The following is an 18,075-nucleotide window of genomic DNA, read 5'->3' as shown; positions in this document are numbered from 1 at the left end:
ACAAAAGAGAGCCGGGGTGTGATCTATTTGGATTTCCAGAAAGCTTTTGACAAGGTACCATGCAGGAGCTTGCTAAATAAAATAAGGCCCCATGTGTTGGCGCAAGGTACTGGCATGGATAGAATGTGAGTGGCAGAAAGCAGTGAGTGAAGATAAACGGATCTTTTTCAGCTGATGACTAGTGGAGTCCTGTAGGGATCACAACTATCCACAATATACGATTTGGACAAAACAGCTGAGGGCACTGTTGCTAAATTTGCAGGTGACCCGAATACAGTTGCAGAAGGCAGGCTGCAAAGGTCCTGGAGAGACTAAGAGAATGGGCAAAGAAGTGGGAGATAGAATCCAATGTGGGAAAACGTGATACTATGCACTTTGGTAAAATAAATAAAAGTAGACTGTTTCATAAATTGGGGAAAGGCATTGGAAATCTGAAGCATAAAGTCATTTATGAGTGTTAGTGCAGGATTCCCTAACGGTTAACATGCAAGTTCAGTTGGCAGTTAGGAAGGCAAATACAATGTTGGCATTCATTTCAAGTGCCAGAATATAGTAGCAGAGATGTTTTGCTAAGGCTGTATAAGGCTGTGGTCAGATCATGTATGGATTATTGTGAACAGAAGAAGGGTCCCGACCCAAAATGTCAAGCTTTCCAGTTCCTCTGATGCTGCTTGGTCCACTGTGTTCATCCAGCTTCACACAGTGTTATCTCAGATTCTCCAACATCGGCAGTTCCTACTATCTCTCTGGCTCTACAATCTCCTCCCTAGCTTCCCAGAGAATCCTAGGATACATCCCATCAGGCCCAGGGACTTATCTATTTTCACATATTCCAGAATTGCTAACACTTCCTCCTTGTGAACCTTAATCCCATCTAGTCTAATAGCCTGTATCTCAATATTCTTCACGTCAACATTGTCTTTTTCAGACCTGCTGAGCTTTTCCAGCGTTGTTGTTGTCGTTGTCAACTGTTGACTGGTCCATATCACTCCTGCCTGCAGTTACATTCATGCCTAGGTGTACTTGGATAGGTGTTCACCAATATTCTAGTGTCTTTAGAGAAAAGTAGACATAGCAGCGGTTAGAGTGCCTCATCTCCCCTTCCCGCTCCATATTTTGATTTGGCCCCTTCCCTATGTGCATGCTGCCCAGATATGCTAAATTAATCTAGTCCCATTTGCCAGCACCCCTCATTCATATATCCATCCAAATGCCTTTTAAATGTTGCAATTGTTCCAGCCACCACCACCTCTTCCGGTAGCTCATTCCATAACACGCATCACCCTCTGCGTGAAGACGTTCCCCTGAGGCCCCTTCAATATCTTTCCCCTTTCACCTTAAAGTTTTGAACTTCCCCCACCCTAGGGAAAAAACTTTGGGTATTCACCCGATCCATGCCCCTCATGATTTTATAAATCTCTATAAGGAAGTAAGTAATAATTACTGTATTTATTCTTCTATGAAGATTTCCAATACAGTTGTTATTCCAAATGCTTCCTTCCTTGGTTGTATTTTAAGTAGAGCTTAACATCATGTGGTTTGATGAGTCGTAGTTCATTTGGGACACACACATTATATTTACATTTCTGATCAGAACGAGTGAAGGTCTAGATAAGTTGGTAAAATATTTTGAGGGAATCTGGTCAGATTCACAACAGTGGTTTCACTGATGTTGGACTGAATAGTTTCATTCAGGCTGACAGCTTATTTTCAGTGTTGGGGTATTTGTGCCGACATGCTAACTACAAAGACGTCTTTCTACGTGTCATCATACTTGTCGAAATGTAACGATATTGGAGTGGGCACTTCTTGAATTACACAACAATGGATGAGCATTGTCCTTTTCATTCATTTAACATTGTGCTGCTCAAAAAGCAATCGAGTTGTGCAGTTTACACGTTTATTCAGCCGGACAGCAATGCCATAAGGTAAATCAACGAACAAAATTACACATCAAAGTGAAACAGAGTTCAACAGCGAAAGCTTTGCTTTAATTCCCATTTTAAAGATACCAACAAATACAGTGTGAACGTCCTGACTGCATTTCCCACAAACCCAAACTTTCACAAAGTTTACTTTATTTTGTCAACTGATGAAGATGTCGCTGTAGACTTCATGTCATTTAAGTATGAAACGTGAACAGGTTAATGCAGTCATTCCGAGTAGCAGACATGAAGTGAATATAAAGATGTCAACCACCGCTCTAAAAACAGTACTGAGGGAAAGTATAACCTCTGACAATGAACGGCTGGGAGGCACTGATGGTTTCAAATGATCCCTTGTTGACTGAGTCCTGTGCTCGACACCTCATACGTGGTTCGTCCACCCACCGTCGCTCTGTTGCTCGCGTACGAGCCACTTGAACTCAGTGAGGTCTCATAGGAAGATGATCCAGCTCCCCAACCCAAGCCTTGTTGCAAACCACCTGTCAAAGGGGCACAGAGAGAGAGAGAAAAAAAAACTTTTCTTGTCATCTTGGTGCTACAATTGAAAGTATAATTGCAAAATGATAAAGTAACTCAATTTGTGTTGTATCTTTCGCAAAGTACGACAGCCCTAGATGTTTTGCAGCCGCTTTCTCCAAGAAACAATTTGAAACCCTATAAATCCATCAGGACGATGAGAAAAAGCATGCGGAAAATCTAGCCCTTGAAGGAGGCGACTGGGAAGGAGAATGAAGGAAATGCTGACAGACGGAATTCTTAGAATTGGAGCCTCATGAACTGAAAGCTGGTTGGGTGATGTCAATCAGGGATGTGAAGTAGGCTGGCAAGGGCTGGTGATTACCGATCATTTGACAAGGCCAAATGATACAAGCATCTGATGTTGAAGGTGGGAAATGATGATGGCTGATTGGAATGAAGCTGAGCAGAACCTGACCAGAAAGAATCATCACACTTCACTTGGACCGCAAATTCTCTTACCTTGGCTCTGTACTTGCTGGATGTTGAGGGTTTTAACCCCACTTGCCATCCTGTTGAGAAATGAAACACACTCAGATCGCAGCAGGAAATTGCAGGAAATCACAGTCACCCTTTCACTCCGTTTTCCCAAGTTCCTCCCTCACCCAGAGACTCTGACATCTGCTGGGATGCACTTCTGAAAGGGCACTGTCAGCTTCCTTCGCCTCAGGCAAAGTGCCCAGTCTTTAGGTGCTGCTGTCACAGGCAGCAGGGGCCAGCAGGCCATGGGAGCGTGAGGAACGGGACAGCTGACCTTTACCCGGGACATGTAGATAATGAAGTGATTGTCACTCCCAGTGCCTGCAGTCCATTCCATTCTCAGAGACCAGAGCTCCCAGTCAACTGCAAGGACGGACTGCAATTTGCCAGCACGGGACTCAATGTGATGGCTGCGATTAGCGACTGGCCCTGATCTTACCTTGCCTCCTCTCCCTCCAGCATTTTCTTGTAGGTCCCAATTTCAATGTCCAGTGCAAGCTTGATGCCCACCAGCTGTTCGTACTCCCTGGCTTGTTTGGAAAGCTCTTGCCCGGCTCTCAAGATGGCCTCTTCCAGTTCGCTAATCCTCATCCGAGAGTCTTTCAGAGAATTCTCGCCGCGTTCCTCTGCTTCTCGGATTGCATCTTCCAGTTTCAGACGCTGAGGAACATAAATATTCATTCGGCCAGTTTCTTCAGTATTTACTGGGGTCAGCTCAGTGTTCAGAACGACACCGAGGCAAAACGCTCCCGCCCCGCGCAATGATTTGCGGAGGGCGGCGTGACTGGCCAGCCACTGATTCCAATCGGAAAGGACAGCAGTCAGACCCCCCACGTTGTCAGAAAAGAACCCAGCCGAGCTGATCCTATCCCCTTATTGCCTTCCCGATAATAATGTCGGACAGAGAGGTAAGACAGAGAGAGTAAAAGAGACGTACAGATATTTACAACCGTTTCCCATACCCTGTTCGCTTTCACACCTTTGCCTACCTCCTTTTTCAGGGCATCGATGGATGCTTTCAGTTTCCGGATTTGATCTGTCGACTGTTTAATCTCTGACTTCAGCATATTGAGATCATCGCCACATTGTCCAGACGCCATGGCCAGTTCCTGCATCTGCAAACAGACATTGGGAACACGTTAGTCGCACAGTTCACTTTGCAGCCCGCTGGAGAAGAACGCGACAGCGACACGTAATCTTCACCTTGGTTTGTTTCCAAGTTTCCGCTTCCTCGCGGCTCTGCTGGGCGCAGGCTTCGTACTGCCTCCTGGCATTGGCGAGGAGCTCCTCGACATCGAATTTCGGACCGCCCTCCAATTGCACATTGACACATGTGTTCTGTATCTGGGCTTGCAGCTCCCGGATTTCCTACATGTGGGCGGGGGCGGGGAGGCGGATGAAGATTGCAAGGTGATTGAAAACCATTCGGGCTACATTGCATGAGACTCGAATGGAAAGCAGATCAGAAAACGATAACAGCCCGAGCATTGCCACGTGTTTACCTCTTCATAGATAGACCGCAGGAAATCGATTTCATCTGTCAGACCTTCCAGTTTAGCTTCCAGCTCCACTTTGCTCATGTACGAGTCATCAACATCCTAAAGAGCAGAGGGAGGAAATGCATTGATAAAAGTGAGCAAGAGTCGCCGCAAACGGGGATCTGTACCGCGCATCGTTATAAAAGTCACCTTCTTGACCAGGACAAACTCATTTTCCATTTCTGTCCGCTTGTTGATTTCATCTTCGTACCTGGAACGAAAGAGATTGTTTTACCGATGCTCAGTCTTTCAGCCTGATCCCTATCACCGTCCCTGTTTTGTCTCTGTCTCCGCTAGTCGTTACCTTTCGGTTCCGACACAAGACACACACTGTCAGACGATGTTGTCGGAAGCATCAGCCGTGCTCCCACTTCAATCAAACGAGCGCGCAGACGAGAAGCGGCACAGCCCTGTGCAGTTCGGTTCGGTCTACATGGCAATGCTGCGGACAATTCCGTCAGCTGTCATTCTACCGGTTTGGCAAAGCGAACTCATTCTGTCCCTGGTATTTCTGTTTGGTTCGGACACGAACCCGCCTCCGAAGCAACCCGTGACTAAACTCAGCTGCAGCTCACTTACTTGCCCTTATAGTCCTCGACCAGAGCTTGCATTTGGACCAGGTCTGCCTCGAACCTCAGCTTCTCCTGGCCAAGTGCCTCCAGTTGTTTCTTCAGATTGTCAATGTAGACCTGGAACATGCTCTCGATGTTGGATTTGTATTCGCCTTGATCCTGCAGAAGTTTCAGTTTGATATTCAGCTCAGTATTGATCCTTTCCAAATACCGAACCTGGCGGGGTGAGATGGAGAGACAGATAGTTAGACGTTGCGACGGACACCACAAGGCACGAGAGAAAACGACACGGAGGACGTATTTGACAAACCCACCCGCCTGGACAGCACTGAACATTACCTTGCCAACGAAGTCCGCGAACTGGTTATTGAGTCCCTGAAGCTGCTTGCTCTCCTCCACTCGGATAGCCCGCTGGGTGGTATCGATTTGAGGCAAAGGGGTGCTCAGGTCCAGGGCAGCGGTTCTCTGGATCAGCCCTTGAGACATACCTCCCCCATATCCCCGGTAGCCCATTGAGCCTAAACCAGCCGCACCGACACTTATTCGGCTGAAGCTCGATCCACCGCCGCCACCATATCTGCTGGAGCCCAACACCGAGCCTCGGGAGATTCGGGCGCTTGAAACGGACTGTGTCGGTCTCAGGATGACACTTTGGGAGCTCCTGGGTCCCCGAACACCCCCTCCGCTTCCCGACAGGATCAGTCCAGTGGAAAACCCGGCTGCTCCGCCAATTGGGCCTCCCCCTCGGCTCCTGCTGCTGCGGGAGGTGCTGGTGGTGCTGCTGATGATTTTCGATGTCATTTCGAGGTTTTTCACGACGTAGACACAGACTCGCAGAGACAGAGAGAGAGAGAGAGAGCACAGTCAGAACGTGAACGGCTCGGTGGAGCTGAGGACGGACTCGGCTGCTTTTATGTCCGTGTGAGTCTGGGTTGGCCAAGGGGCTGTCTGTTGACAAGGAACCGCCCAGAATGGAGCAAGCCGGAGAGGGGAGGAACCAGCCGCCGCCCTGTGCCCCTGGGCCGGGGAGGAGAGGTGGGACCTGCACCTTTGCCGAGCGCCAACACCTGATTCTTTGCTTAGCTCGCCACTTGCAATCAGTCCAAGGTTCTCCAACACCGCCCACTCCTCCTAACCACCACCCCATTTTACATCGTCAGCTGTTTCAGGCCTTTTCTCAACTGGGCAGTCCCTGCTTCAACCGCATCTTCTCCTGAATGGTCACCCCTTTGCCAACCCATTACCCACATCCAGCTTTCCCCATTCACTTCATAGCCGGGATTTCGCAAATCCCGGTCGACCCGCGCACCCCTCCATGTTCGGACACTCCTTCTGGTCCCGAACCCACTTTTCTTTCTCCCTGTTTGGGCTCCCTCCAACCCTCAGACATTCTGGGCATTCCTCCACCTCTGCCCTCTTTGCACATTCGCCACTGTCTCCTCCCAAATAGTGCGTGCCTTTCTTCGAATACATTTTGAACATAAAAATCTGCCTCTTGGATCGTGTTTCTGATGTTGAACGTATGATTCGAAGTTGTTAAGTGCCTTGCTGACAGCGTTCGAGCGCTGAGTTGGTTTGGTGCTTGTTGGGGGGTGCGGGTGACAGGATGCAGCGAGCAAGAAGTGTGTGAGAGGCGCTTGGAACGATCCCCTTTGCACAGTCGCGCAGTTCCCGAGGACTGTGTTCCAGAGGCTCCACCAACTGGTGAAACGGGTGAATTCACAGGATCTCCAGCGCCTTCTCTTCCACAAGCAGCATCAAATGGAAAGTTCAGCGCTTTGGTGATGTGGTGGGAATGTCCCTAGCTCTGAGTAAGGAGGCCTGAGTTGCAGTCCTACTTGCTGCACAGTCGTGTCACAGCGTCTGAATATACACAACGAACTTTACAGTGCAGTTTGTGAACAGTCCTGGTCACCGCATTGTAAGAAGGAGGTGGAAGCTCTGGAAAGGGTGCAGAGGAGATTTACTAGGATGTTGCCTGGTATGGAGGGAAGGTCTTACGAGGTAAGGCTGAGGGACTTGAGGCTGTTTTCATCAGAGAGAAGACGGTTGAGAGGTGACTTAATTCAAACATATAAACTAATCAGAGAGTTAGATAGGGTGGATAGGGAGAGCCTTTTTCCTAGGATGGTGACGGCGAGCACGAGGGGGCATAGCTTGAAATTGAGGGGTGAAAGATATGGGACAGATGTCAGAGGTAGTTTCTTTACTCAGAGAATAGTAAGGGAAAGGAAGGCTTTGCCTGCAACGGCAGTAGATTCGCCAACTTTAGGTACATTTAAGTCGTCATTGGACAAGCATATGGACGTACATGGAATAGTGTCGGTTAGATGGGCTTAAGATCGGTATGACAGGTCTGCACAACATCGAGGTCCGAAGGGCCTGTACTGTGCTGTAATGTTCTATGTTTTATGTTGTATGATCAGTTTGCAGCTTTTCTGGTCGCGTCTGAATCTTGGATATGGCCAGACCAGCAAGCAAGTCTCAGGCTCCCACCGACGAATGATCTTCGTCGCAGTTTCTGGAAATCAATGAGATTGGAAGGCAGCTGGTCACTGAGTGCAACTTGCAACACGATCTGGACCTTGGAATTTGGTGAATGACGGAGTTTGGAGAGAGCGACGAGCTGCTTTTCTGACTTGGGCAGTCTCATGAAAATTAGCAATGGAAGATTGCGTGAGAGCGGGCAGAGAGCCCATGGGAATTGAGCGCTGTGCACCATTACACCCACCCACATTGTACAACCACCAAACCCCCAAACACACGGTTAAATAAATGGCGACATTCCAGTCAAATGGGGACGTTGAGTATTTTGTTCACCACTGTTTAAATTGAACAGATGTTTCAGGGATTGTAAGGCTTCGTGAATATTAGAAAACTTCACTACAGTGTTATAATGAGCTTATCGGGAAGAGCAGTGTTGATTATTTACAATAAAAGTAAATAAATAAGGCAGAATGAAGCCTGAGGGAGCTAGTGGATGCCGCTGTGATGCAAGGCAAAGAATGCGTTGCAGTACCAAAACGGTATAATTGGAAGGTGTGCAATCTGGCGACATGAATAACGCCTTTGGGATTTGTAAAGTTCTGGGCTGTCTATGATATCAGTCCAGGGGCTTGGGCAAGGTGTGAGGCGCTTAGAGTGCTGACGGTTCGGTGGCCCATAGCAGTGCAGCCTGGAGAGTTGGCTCTGGTCAGCCGCGTGGATCCATTGCAATCAGTCCAGCGAGACACAGGAACAGAGTAGCAGAGCTGCAGAAGTATCAGTCAGGGTTCTGGTCACTCATTGATCAGGGCTGCACAGCGAAGCAGCTGAAGTGGTGCACCACGGTCAATGTGAGGTGTCCATCCACAGAAAGTCAGGGTTAGGTGGCGGGTATTCGGTTGCCAGTGCTGCGGGAAAAGGGCTACGAACATAATGGTGATGAGAAAAGTGAAAAGGCCCTGGGGGACAGCTGAATATATCAGTGGGGAGACGATAATCCGCGGAAGGCTGGATGTGAATGGGAAAGTGTCGGTTCCCCGGAAATGCTGACCTATTGACCAGATATCCTTGCAGCTCGGGGGATAAGTGGGCAGGTGCAGACTCAGTTAGACACACAGAACGCACGTCTGAAAGAGCTGCCATTTGTAGCTTCCATTTTGCTGAAAAGCACAAGTGCTCAATGGGAATGGAAATGTTTGAGGCCAGGCCCAAAGCAGCTGCCGTTGGTGCTGGGTCATGTCAGGGAGGGTGCTGCGTATCGCGGCAACGTGAGACTGTTCAAAAGGGAACAGCATTATACACACAGCCAGAAAGTGAAGGTGTCATGCAGCTGCAAACTCATCCTGCTTTGACCCGGTGGCCATCTGTCCACTGAGCGCAAACCAACGACTTAGCGGAAGCACCTTGACCATGTCACGAAAGACGGAACGGGAGCCCTAAAAATCCTTGTGACGCAAAACTAATGTCTGTGCAGCAGATCTGTGAATATTGCATGCAGCAGCGACTTCCGTTTGTCTGCTCATGGTGCAGCACTTCCTCAATGCACACCATGCAACATCATGTCGGGATATGGATGTGTGTTATCAGCACCAACATGTTTGCTTCTGTGCCTCGACACAGTCTCGCAAAACCAGAGAATTGCAATCATTGAACACATCATTGCAAAAGACAGAAATGTTACTCTGCTGTCTTGCCTTCAAACTAGGTGTGCGTGCAGTGCCGGCTCACACAGTTCGGGCGGAAAGTGCCTGCAATACAGTGAGGGAAAACTGGTTGTCAGCTTAACCAGCGGGTCACCATGCCTCAGGCAAGACGGAAGCTTGAGAAGGCAGGATCGGCAAGGTGGTCGCAGGCACTGCACGGGCTCGACGCGTGCTGCTGCCATCAATCTGCATCGCAAAACAACTGCCCAGCCGACTCAGCTAATTGACAGCCAGGATGTATCAATACTGGGGTATTGCGCAGTTTCAGTGATGGTGCCGGGGTGCTTTCAAGGATGGTGCACTCATTAGTTTCCGTGAGTGTGAACTGAGCGGTTTCGGCGGTGGTGTACTGAATGGTGTGCTGTCATTTGAAGAGGTTATTTTGTCCTGTGTGCTCTCGGAGACATTGTAAGGCAGAGGTTTGGAGCTGGCTCATCAAGACCCTTTTTAGTAAACAGGTGATAAAGTCTTGGATTTTGAAAAAAATAAAGCCTGAAGAGGTGGGGTCCGTTCCGGATGTGTCAGCATTGAGTTGAATGAAGGGAACTATGCAGCTATATGGGAGGAGCTGGCCAAAGTTCAATAGTACAATCCCCTCGCACGGATGGCAGTGGAACAACAGTGGCAGGTATTTCTGGATATCATGCAGAAGGTGCAGGATCAGCTCATGGCTGACGAGTCAAGTTAAGGACTGCATAAAGATAAGAGAGAAGTATAACATAGCAAAGATGAGTGGGAAGCGGGAGGACTGGGAAGCTTTTAAAGAGCAACAGCCGATAAGTAAAAAGGCAATAAACAGTGAAAAAATGAGCTATGAAAGAAAACTGGCCAAAAATATAAAGGAGGATAGTAAAAGCTTTTTTAGCGATGTGAAAAGAAAAAAAAATGGTTCAGACTAAAATTGGGCCCTTGAAGTCAGAAACGGGTGAATTGAACATGGGGAACAAGGAAATGGAGGAAGAATTGAATAGGTACTTTAGATCTGTCTTCACTAGGGAAGACACAAGAAATCTCCCAGATGCAATAGTGGCTGAAGGACCTAGGGTAATGGACGAACTGAAGGGTATTTCTCTTAGGCAGGAAAAGGTGTTGGATAGACTGTTCGGTCTGAAGGCCGATAAGTCCCCGGGACCTGATGGTGTGCATCCCACGGTACTTCAGGAGGTGGCTCCAGAAATTGTGGACTCGTTGGTAATTATGTTCCAAGGGTCGATAGATTCAGGATCAGTTCCTGTGAATGGGAGGCTGGCAAATGTTGTCGCACTTTTCAAGAAAGGAGGGAGAGGGAAAAGAGGAAATGATAGACCGGTTAGCCTGACATCAGTGGTGGGAAAGATGCTGGAGTCAATTATAAAAGATGAAATTACGATTCATTTGGATAGCAGGAACAGAATCGGTCAGAGTCAGCATGGATTTACGAAGGGGAAATCGTGCTTGACTAACCTTCTGGATTTTTTGGAGAATCTATCTCTGAAGATGGTTAAGGGAGAAACAGTGGATGTGGTGTACCTGGACTTTCAGAAAGCCTTTGATAAAGTCCCACATCGGAGATTGGTGAACAAAATTGGGGCACATGGTATTGGGGGCAAAATACTGAGTTGGACTGAAAATTGGCTGGCTGACAGGAAGCAAAGTGTAGTGATAAACACAACCCTTTCGGATGGCAGGCATTGCCCAGTTGGGTACCACAAGATTCGGTGCTGGGACCGCAGCTGTTTACGATATATATTAATGATATAGATGAAGGCATTAAAAGTATTACTAGCAAATTTGCAGATGACACAAAGTTGGGTGGCAGTGTGAAATGTGAGGAGGATGTTTTGAGACTACAGGGTGACTTGGACAAGTTGGTTGAGAGGTCGGATGCATGGCAGATGCAGTTTAATGTGGATAAATGTGCAGTTATACACTTTGGTGGCAAGAACAGGAAGGCAGATTTCTACCTCCATGGAGTCAATTTCGGTAAAGGGGAAGTACAACGAGACCTAGGTGTTCTTGTCAATTAGCCAATGAAAGCAAGCATGCAGGTACAGCAGGCAGTGAAGAAAGCTAATTACATGCTGGCCTTCATAACAAGAGGAATTGAGTGTCGGAGCAAAGAGGTCCTTCTTCAGCTGTACAGGGCCCTGGTGAGACTGCACCTGGAGTTTTGTGTGCAGTTTTGGTCTCCAAATTTGAGGAAGGACATTGTTGCTATTGAGGGAGTGCAATGTAGGCTCACGAGGTCAATTCCCAGAATGGCGGGACTATCGGATGTTGAAAGATTGGAGCGACTGTGCTTGTATACACTTGAGCTGAGAATGATGAGAGTGGATCTGATTGAGGCGTATAAGTTTATTCAGGGATTGGAGACTTTGGAGGCAGGAAGCATGTTTCCGCTGACGGGTGAGTCCAGAACCAGAGGACACAGTTTAAAAATAAGGGCTAGGCCATTTAGAACAGAGTTGAGGAGAAACTTCTTTAGTCAGAGACTGGTGGATATATGGAATGCTCTGCCCAAGATGGCAGTGGAGGCTAACTCTCTGGATGCTTTGAAGAAAGAGATAGATATTAGCTCTTAAAGACAGTGGAATCCAGGGTTATGGGGAGAAGGCAGGAACAGGATACTGACTGTGGATGATCATCCGTGATCATAACGAATGGGGGTGGTGGCTCGAAGTGCCGAATGGCCGATTCCAGTAGCTATTGTCTATTGTCTATAGATTTCGGGACTTTTTCATGCAGCATCAGAAGCTGTTGGAGTCTCAACAGAGTTGGGAGCTTGAGTGAATGTCTCCGGGTCGCTACTTTCTTTGTATTTTCTCCGGGTGATATTTCCCTCCTAGACTGGAGAAATGTGTGTGAGAATCTGTGTCTGAATTTTCCCTTTAACCAATGGATGTTGCTTATGGGATGCTTCTGTATTGCCACAGGAACATAGAACATTACAGCACAGTACAGGCCCTTCGGCCCTCGATGTTGTGCCGACCTGTCATACCGATCTCAAGCCCATCTGACCTACACTATTCCATTTACGTCCATATGCTTGTCCAATGACGACTTAAATGTACCGAAAGTTGGCGAATCTTCTACTGTTGCAGGCAAAGCATTCCATTCCCTTACTACTCTCTGAGTAAAGAAACTACCTCTGACATCTGTCCTATATCTTTCACCCCTCAATTTAAAGCTATGCCCCCTCGTGCTCGCCATCACCATCCGAGGAAAAAGACTCTCCCTATCCACCCTATCTAACCCTCTGATTATTTTAGATGTTTCAATTAAGTCACCTCTCAACCTTCTTCTCTCTAATGAAAACAGCCTGAAGTCCCTCAGCCTATCCTCGTAAGACCTTCCCTCCATACCAGGCAACATCCTAGTAAATCTCCTCTGCACCCTTTCCAAAGCTTCCACATCCTTCTTACAATGCGGTGACCAGAAATGTACACAATATTCCAAGTGCGGCTGCACCAGAGTTTTGCACAGCTTCACCATAACCTCTTGGTTCCGGTACTCGATCCCTCTATTAATAAAAGCTAAAACACTGTATGCCTCCTTAACAGCCCTGTCAACCTGGGTGGCAACTTTCAAGGATCTGTGTACATGGACACCGAGATCTCTCTGCTCATCTACACTACTAAGAATCTTAGCATTAGCCCAGTGCTTTGCCTTCTGGTTACTCCTACCAAAGTGCATCACCTCACACTTGTCTGCATTAAACTCCATTTGCCACCTCTCAGCCCAGCTCTGAAGCTTATCTATGTCTCTCTGCAACCTACAGCATCCTTCGTCACTATCCACAACTCCACCGACCTTAGTGTCATCTGCAAATTTACTAACCCATTCTTCTACACCCTTATCCAGGTCATTTATAAAAATGACAAACAGCAGTGGACCCAACACCGACCCTTGTGGTACACCACTAGTAACTGGTCTCCAGGATGAACATTTCCCATCAACTCACCCTCTGTCTTATTTCAGCAAGCCAATTTCCGATCCAAATTGCTATATCTCCCACAATTCCATTCCTCTGCATTTTGTACAATAGCCTACTGTGGGGAACCTTATCGAACACCTTGCTGAAATCCATATACGCCACATGAACCGGTTTACTTTCATCTACCTGTTTGGTCACCTTCTCAAAGAACTCAATAAGGTTTGTGAGGAACGATCTTCCCTTCACAAAACCGTGCTGACTATCCCTAATCAATTTATTCTTTTCTAGATGATCATAAATCCTATCCCTTATAACCTTTTCCAACACTTTACCAACAACTGAGGTAAGGCTCACTGGTCTATAATTACCAGGGTTGTCTCTACTCCCCTTCTTGAACTGGGGAACCACATTTGCTATCCTCCAGTCATCTGGCACTATTCCTGCAGACAATGACGAGTTAAAGATCAATGCCAAAGGCTCGGCAATCTCCTCCCTGGCTTCCCAGAGGATCCGAGGATAAATCCCATCTGGCCCAGGGGACTTATCTATCTTCACCCTCTGTAGGAATTCTAATACCTCTTCCTTGTGAACCTCAATCCCACCTAGTCTAGTAGCCTGTATCTCAGTATTCTCCTCGACAACATTGTCGTTTTCTAGAGTGAATACTGTTGAAAAATATTCATTTAGCGCTTCCCCTATCTCATCTGAGTCCACACAAAACTTACCACTACTATCCTTGATTGGGCCTAATCTTACTTTCGTCATTCTTTTATTCCTTAAATACCTATAGAAAGCCTTAGGGTTTACCCTGATCCTATCTGCCAACAACTTCTCATGTCTCCTCCTGGCTCTTCTGAGCTCTCTCTTTAGGTCTTTCCTGGCTACCTCGTAGCCCTCAAGTGCCCTAACTGAGCCTTCACATCTGATCCTAACATAAGCCTTCTTCTTCCTCTTGACCAGAGATTCCACCTCCTTCGTAAACCACAGTTCCCGCACTCTACAGCATCCTCCCTGCCTGACAGGTACATACTTACCTAGGACACACAGGAGCTTTTCCTTGATGAAGCTCCACATTTCCAATGTGCCCATCCCCTGCAATTTCCTTCCCCATCCTATGCTCCCTAGATCTTGCCTAAACGCATCGTAACTGCCTTTCCCCCAGCTATAACTCTTGTCCAGTGGTATACACCTATCCCTTTCCATCACTAAAGTAAACATAACAGAATTGTGATCGCTATCACCAAAGTGCTCACCTACTTCCAAATCTAACACCTGGCCGGGCTCATTACCCAGTACCAAATCTAATGTGGCTTCGCCCCTTGTTGGCCTATCTACATACTGTGTCAGGAAGCCCTCCTGCACACACTGGACAAAAACTGACCCATCTATAGTACTTGAACTATAGTGTTCCCAGTCAATATCTGGAAAGTTGAAGTCCCCCATGACAACTACCCTGTCTCTCTCACTCCTATCGAGAATCATCTTTGCTATCCTTTCCTCTACGTCTCTGGAACTATTCGGAGGCCTATAGAAAACTTCCAACAGGGTGACCTCTCCTTTCCTGTTTCTAACCTCAGCCCATACTACCTCAGTTGAGGAGTCCCCAAACATCCTTTCTGCAACTGTAATACTGCCCTTGACCAACAATGCCACACCTCCGACCCTTTTACCATCTTCTCTGTTCTTACTGAAACATCTAAATCCCGGAACCTGCAACAACCGTTCCTGTCCCTGCTCTATCCATTTTGTATCAGTTTGCACCGTAGAAGATACCAGCAGCATACCAGAACCTCAAGAAAATCAGGGGCAGAGGTGAGTGTAGTGGCCATCATGAAGGCAATGGTGCTGTAGAAGTTGAAATTTCTGAAGGCGGATAAATTGCTTGGATCAAATGTATTACATCTCCGAGTCCTGATGAAGGAGACAGCTGAAGAGATTATAAAGCTATTGGTGGTGATTTTTCAGGGGTCACTGGAGTCAGGAAGGGTCCCAGAGGATTGGAAAATGGCTAATGTAACATTCCTGTTTAAGAAGGGAGGGAGGCAGACGGCATTAAGTTTGGTGGAGGAGCAGATAGTGAAGGGGACTGTTGGAGAATGCAGCACAATATGGATAGATTGGAGAGTTGGGCGGAGAAATGGCAGATGGAGTTCAATTCAGGCAAATGCGGGGTGATGCACTTTGGAAGATTCAATTCAAGGCGTGGATAGGAAAAAGCTTTTTCCCAGAGTGGAGGACTCAATTACTAAGGGTCACGATTTCAAGGTGGGAGAGGAAAAGTTTGAGGGACATATGCGTGGAAAGTTCTTACCTCAGAGGGTGGTAGGTGCCTGGAATGCGTTGCCAACGGAGCTAGTAGAGGCAGGGAGCAGAGGGATACAGATTCTTGGAAATTAAGTGACAGGTTTAGATGGAGGATCTGGAAATTGGCACAGGCTTGGAAGACTGAAGGGCCTGTTCCTGTCCTGTAATTTTCTTTGTTCTTTGAGGCAGAAGACAGGAAACTACAGGCTGGAAAACCTGACTTCAGTCATTTGTAAGATTTTAGAATCCATTATTAGATTAGATTCCCTACAGAGTGGAAACAGGCCCTTTGGCCCAACAAGTCCACACTGCCCCTTGAAGCATCCCACCCAGACCCATCCCCCCTATAACCCACACACCCCTGAACACTACGGGAATTAGCATGGACAATCCATCCAGCCTGCACACCTTTGGACTGTGGGAGGAAACCAGAGCACCCGGAAGAAACCCATGCAGACATGGGGAGAACGTGCAAACTCCACACAGACAGTCACCTGAGGCTGGAATTGAACCTGGGTCCCAGGTGCTGCGAGGCTCAGTGCGAACCATTGAGCCACCATGCCGCCCTTAAGGATGAGTTTGCAGAGTACTTGTAAGTGCATGGGAAAATACAGCTGAGTCAGCTTGGTTTCATTAAGGGGAAGTCACACCTGACAATTCTGTTAGAATTCTTTGAGGAGCAAATTAGACAAAAGAGAGCCGGGGTGTGATCTATTTGGATTTCCAGAAAGCTTTTGACAAGGTACCATGCAGGAGCTTGCTAAATAAAATAAGGCCCCATGTGTTGGCGCAAGGTACTGGCATGGATAGAATGTGAGTGGCAGAAAGCAGTGAGTGAAGATAAACGGATCTTTTTCAGCTGATGACTAGTGGAGTCCTGTAGGGATCACAACTATCCACAATATACGATTTGGACAAAACAGCTGAGGGCACTGTTGCTAAATTTGCAGGTGACCCGAATACAGTTGCAGAAGGCAGGCTGCAAAGGTCCTGGAGAGACTAAGAGAATGGGCAAAGAAGTGGGAGATAGAATCCAATGTGGGAAAACGTGATACTATGCACTTTGGTAAAATAAATAAAAGTAGACTGTTTCATAAATTGGGGAAAGGCATTGGAAATCTGAAGCATAAAGTCATTTATGAGTGTTAGTGCAGGATTCCCTAACGGTTAACATGCAAGTTCAGTTGGCAGTTAGGAAGGCAAATACAATGTTGGCATTCATTTCAAGTGCCAGAATATAGTAGCAGAGATGTTTTGCTAAGGCTGTATAAGGCTGTGGTCAGATCATGTATGGATTATTGTGAACAGAAGAAGGGTCCCGACCCAAAATGTCAAGCTTTCCAGTTCCTCTGATGCTGCTTGGTCCACTGTGTTCATCCAGCTTCACACAGTGTTATCTCAGATTCTCCAACATCGGCAGTTCCTACTATCTCTCTGGCTCTACAATCTCCTCCCTAGCTTCCCAGAGAATCCTAGGATACATCCCATCAGGCCCAGGGACTTATCTATTTTCACATATTCCAGAATTGCTAACACTTCCTCCTTGTGAACCTTAATCCCATCTAGTCTAATAGCCTGTATCTCAATATTCTTCACGTCAACATTGTCTTTTTCAGACCTGCTGAGCTTTTCCAGCGTTGTTGTTGTCGTTGTCAACTGTTGACTGGTCCATATCACTCCTGCCTGCAGTTACATTCATGCCTAGGTGTACTTGGATAGGTGTTCACCAATATTCTAGTGTCTTTAGAGAAAAGTAGACATAGCAGCGGTTAGAGTGCCTCATCTCCCCTTCCCGCTCCATATTTTGATTTGGCCCCTTCCCTATGTGCATGCTGCCCAGATATGCTAAATTAATCTAGTCCCATTTGCCAGCACCCCTCATTCATATATCCATCCAAATGCCTTTTAAATGTTGCAATTGTTCCAGCCACCACCACCTCTTCCGGTAGCTCATTCCATAACACGCATCACCCTCTGCGTGAAGACGTTCCCCTGAGGTCCCTTCAATATCTTTCCCCTTTCACCTTAAAGTTTTGAACTTCCCCCACCCTAGGGAAAAAACTTTGGGTATTCACCCGATCCATGCCCCTCATGATTTTATAAATCTCTATAAGGAAGTAAGTAATAATTACTGTATTTATTCTTCTATGAAGATTTCCAATACAGTTGTTATTCCAAATGCTTCCTTCCTTGGTTGTATTTTAAGTAGAGCTTAACATCATGTGGTTTGATGAGTCGTAGTTCATTTGGGACACACACATTATATTTACATTTCTGATCAGAACGAGTGAAGGTCTAGATAAGTTGGTAAAATATTTTGAGGGAATCTGGTCAGATTCACAACAGTGGTTTCACTGATGTTGGACTGAATAGTTTCATTCATGGCTGACAGCTTATTTTCAGTGTTGGGGTATTTGTGCCGACATGCTAACTACAAAGACGTCTTTCTACGTGTCATCATACTTGTGGAAATGTAACGATATTGGAGTGGGCACTTCTTGAATTACACAACAATGGATGAGCATTGTCCTTTTCATTCATTTAACATTGTGCTGCTCAAAAAGCAATCGAGTTGTGCAGTTTACACGTTTATTCAGCCGGACAGCAATGCCATAAGGT

General features: G+C 46.9%; 1 protein-coding gene across 1 annotated transcript; it reads right to left on the bottom strand.

The window, feature by feature from the left end:
- Positions 1-1,964: 1,964 nt before the first annotated feature.
- Positions 1,965-5,952, bottom strand: LOC132207530 (keratin, type II cytoskeletal 8-like). Its single transcript, XM_059643422.1, has 9 exons — positions 5,392-5,952; positions 5,060-5,268; positions 4,631-4,691; positions 4,445-4,540; positions 4,146-4,310; positions 3,932-4,057; positions 3,382-3,602; positions 2,925-2,974; positions 1,965-2,425 (listed from the first exon to the last, which is right to left on the bottom strand). Exons 1-9 carry the CDS (start codon positions 5,851-5,853, stop codon positions 2,268-2,270), a joined length of 1,548 nt encoding a protein of 515 aa, XP_059499405.1. The 5' UTR covers positions 5,854-5,952; the 3' UTR covers positions 1,965-2,267.
- Positions 5,953-18,075: the final 12,123 nt, after the last annotated feature.

Source organism: Stegostoma tigrinum, chromosome X, assembly GCF_030684315.1.
Source record: "Stegostoma tigrinum isolate sSteTig4 chromosome X, sSteTig4.hap1, whole genome shotgun sequence".
Lineage (NCBI taxonomy): Eukaryota > Metazoa > Chordata > Chondrichthyes > Orectolobiformes > Stegostomatidae > Stegostoma > Stegostoma tigrinum.
This window is presented reverse-complemented; position numbering and strand designations above follow the sequence as displayed.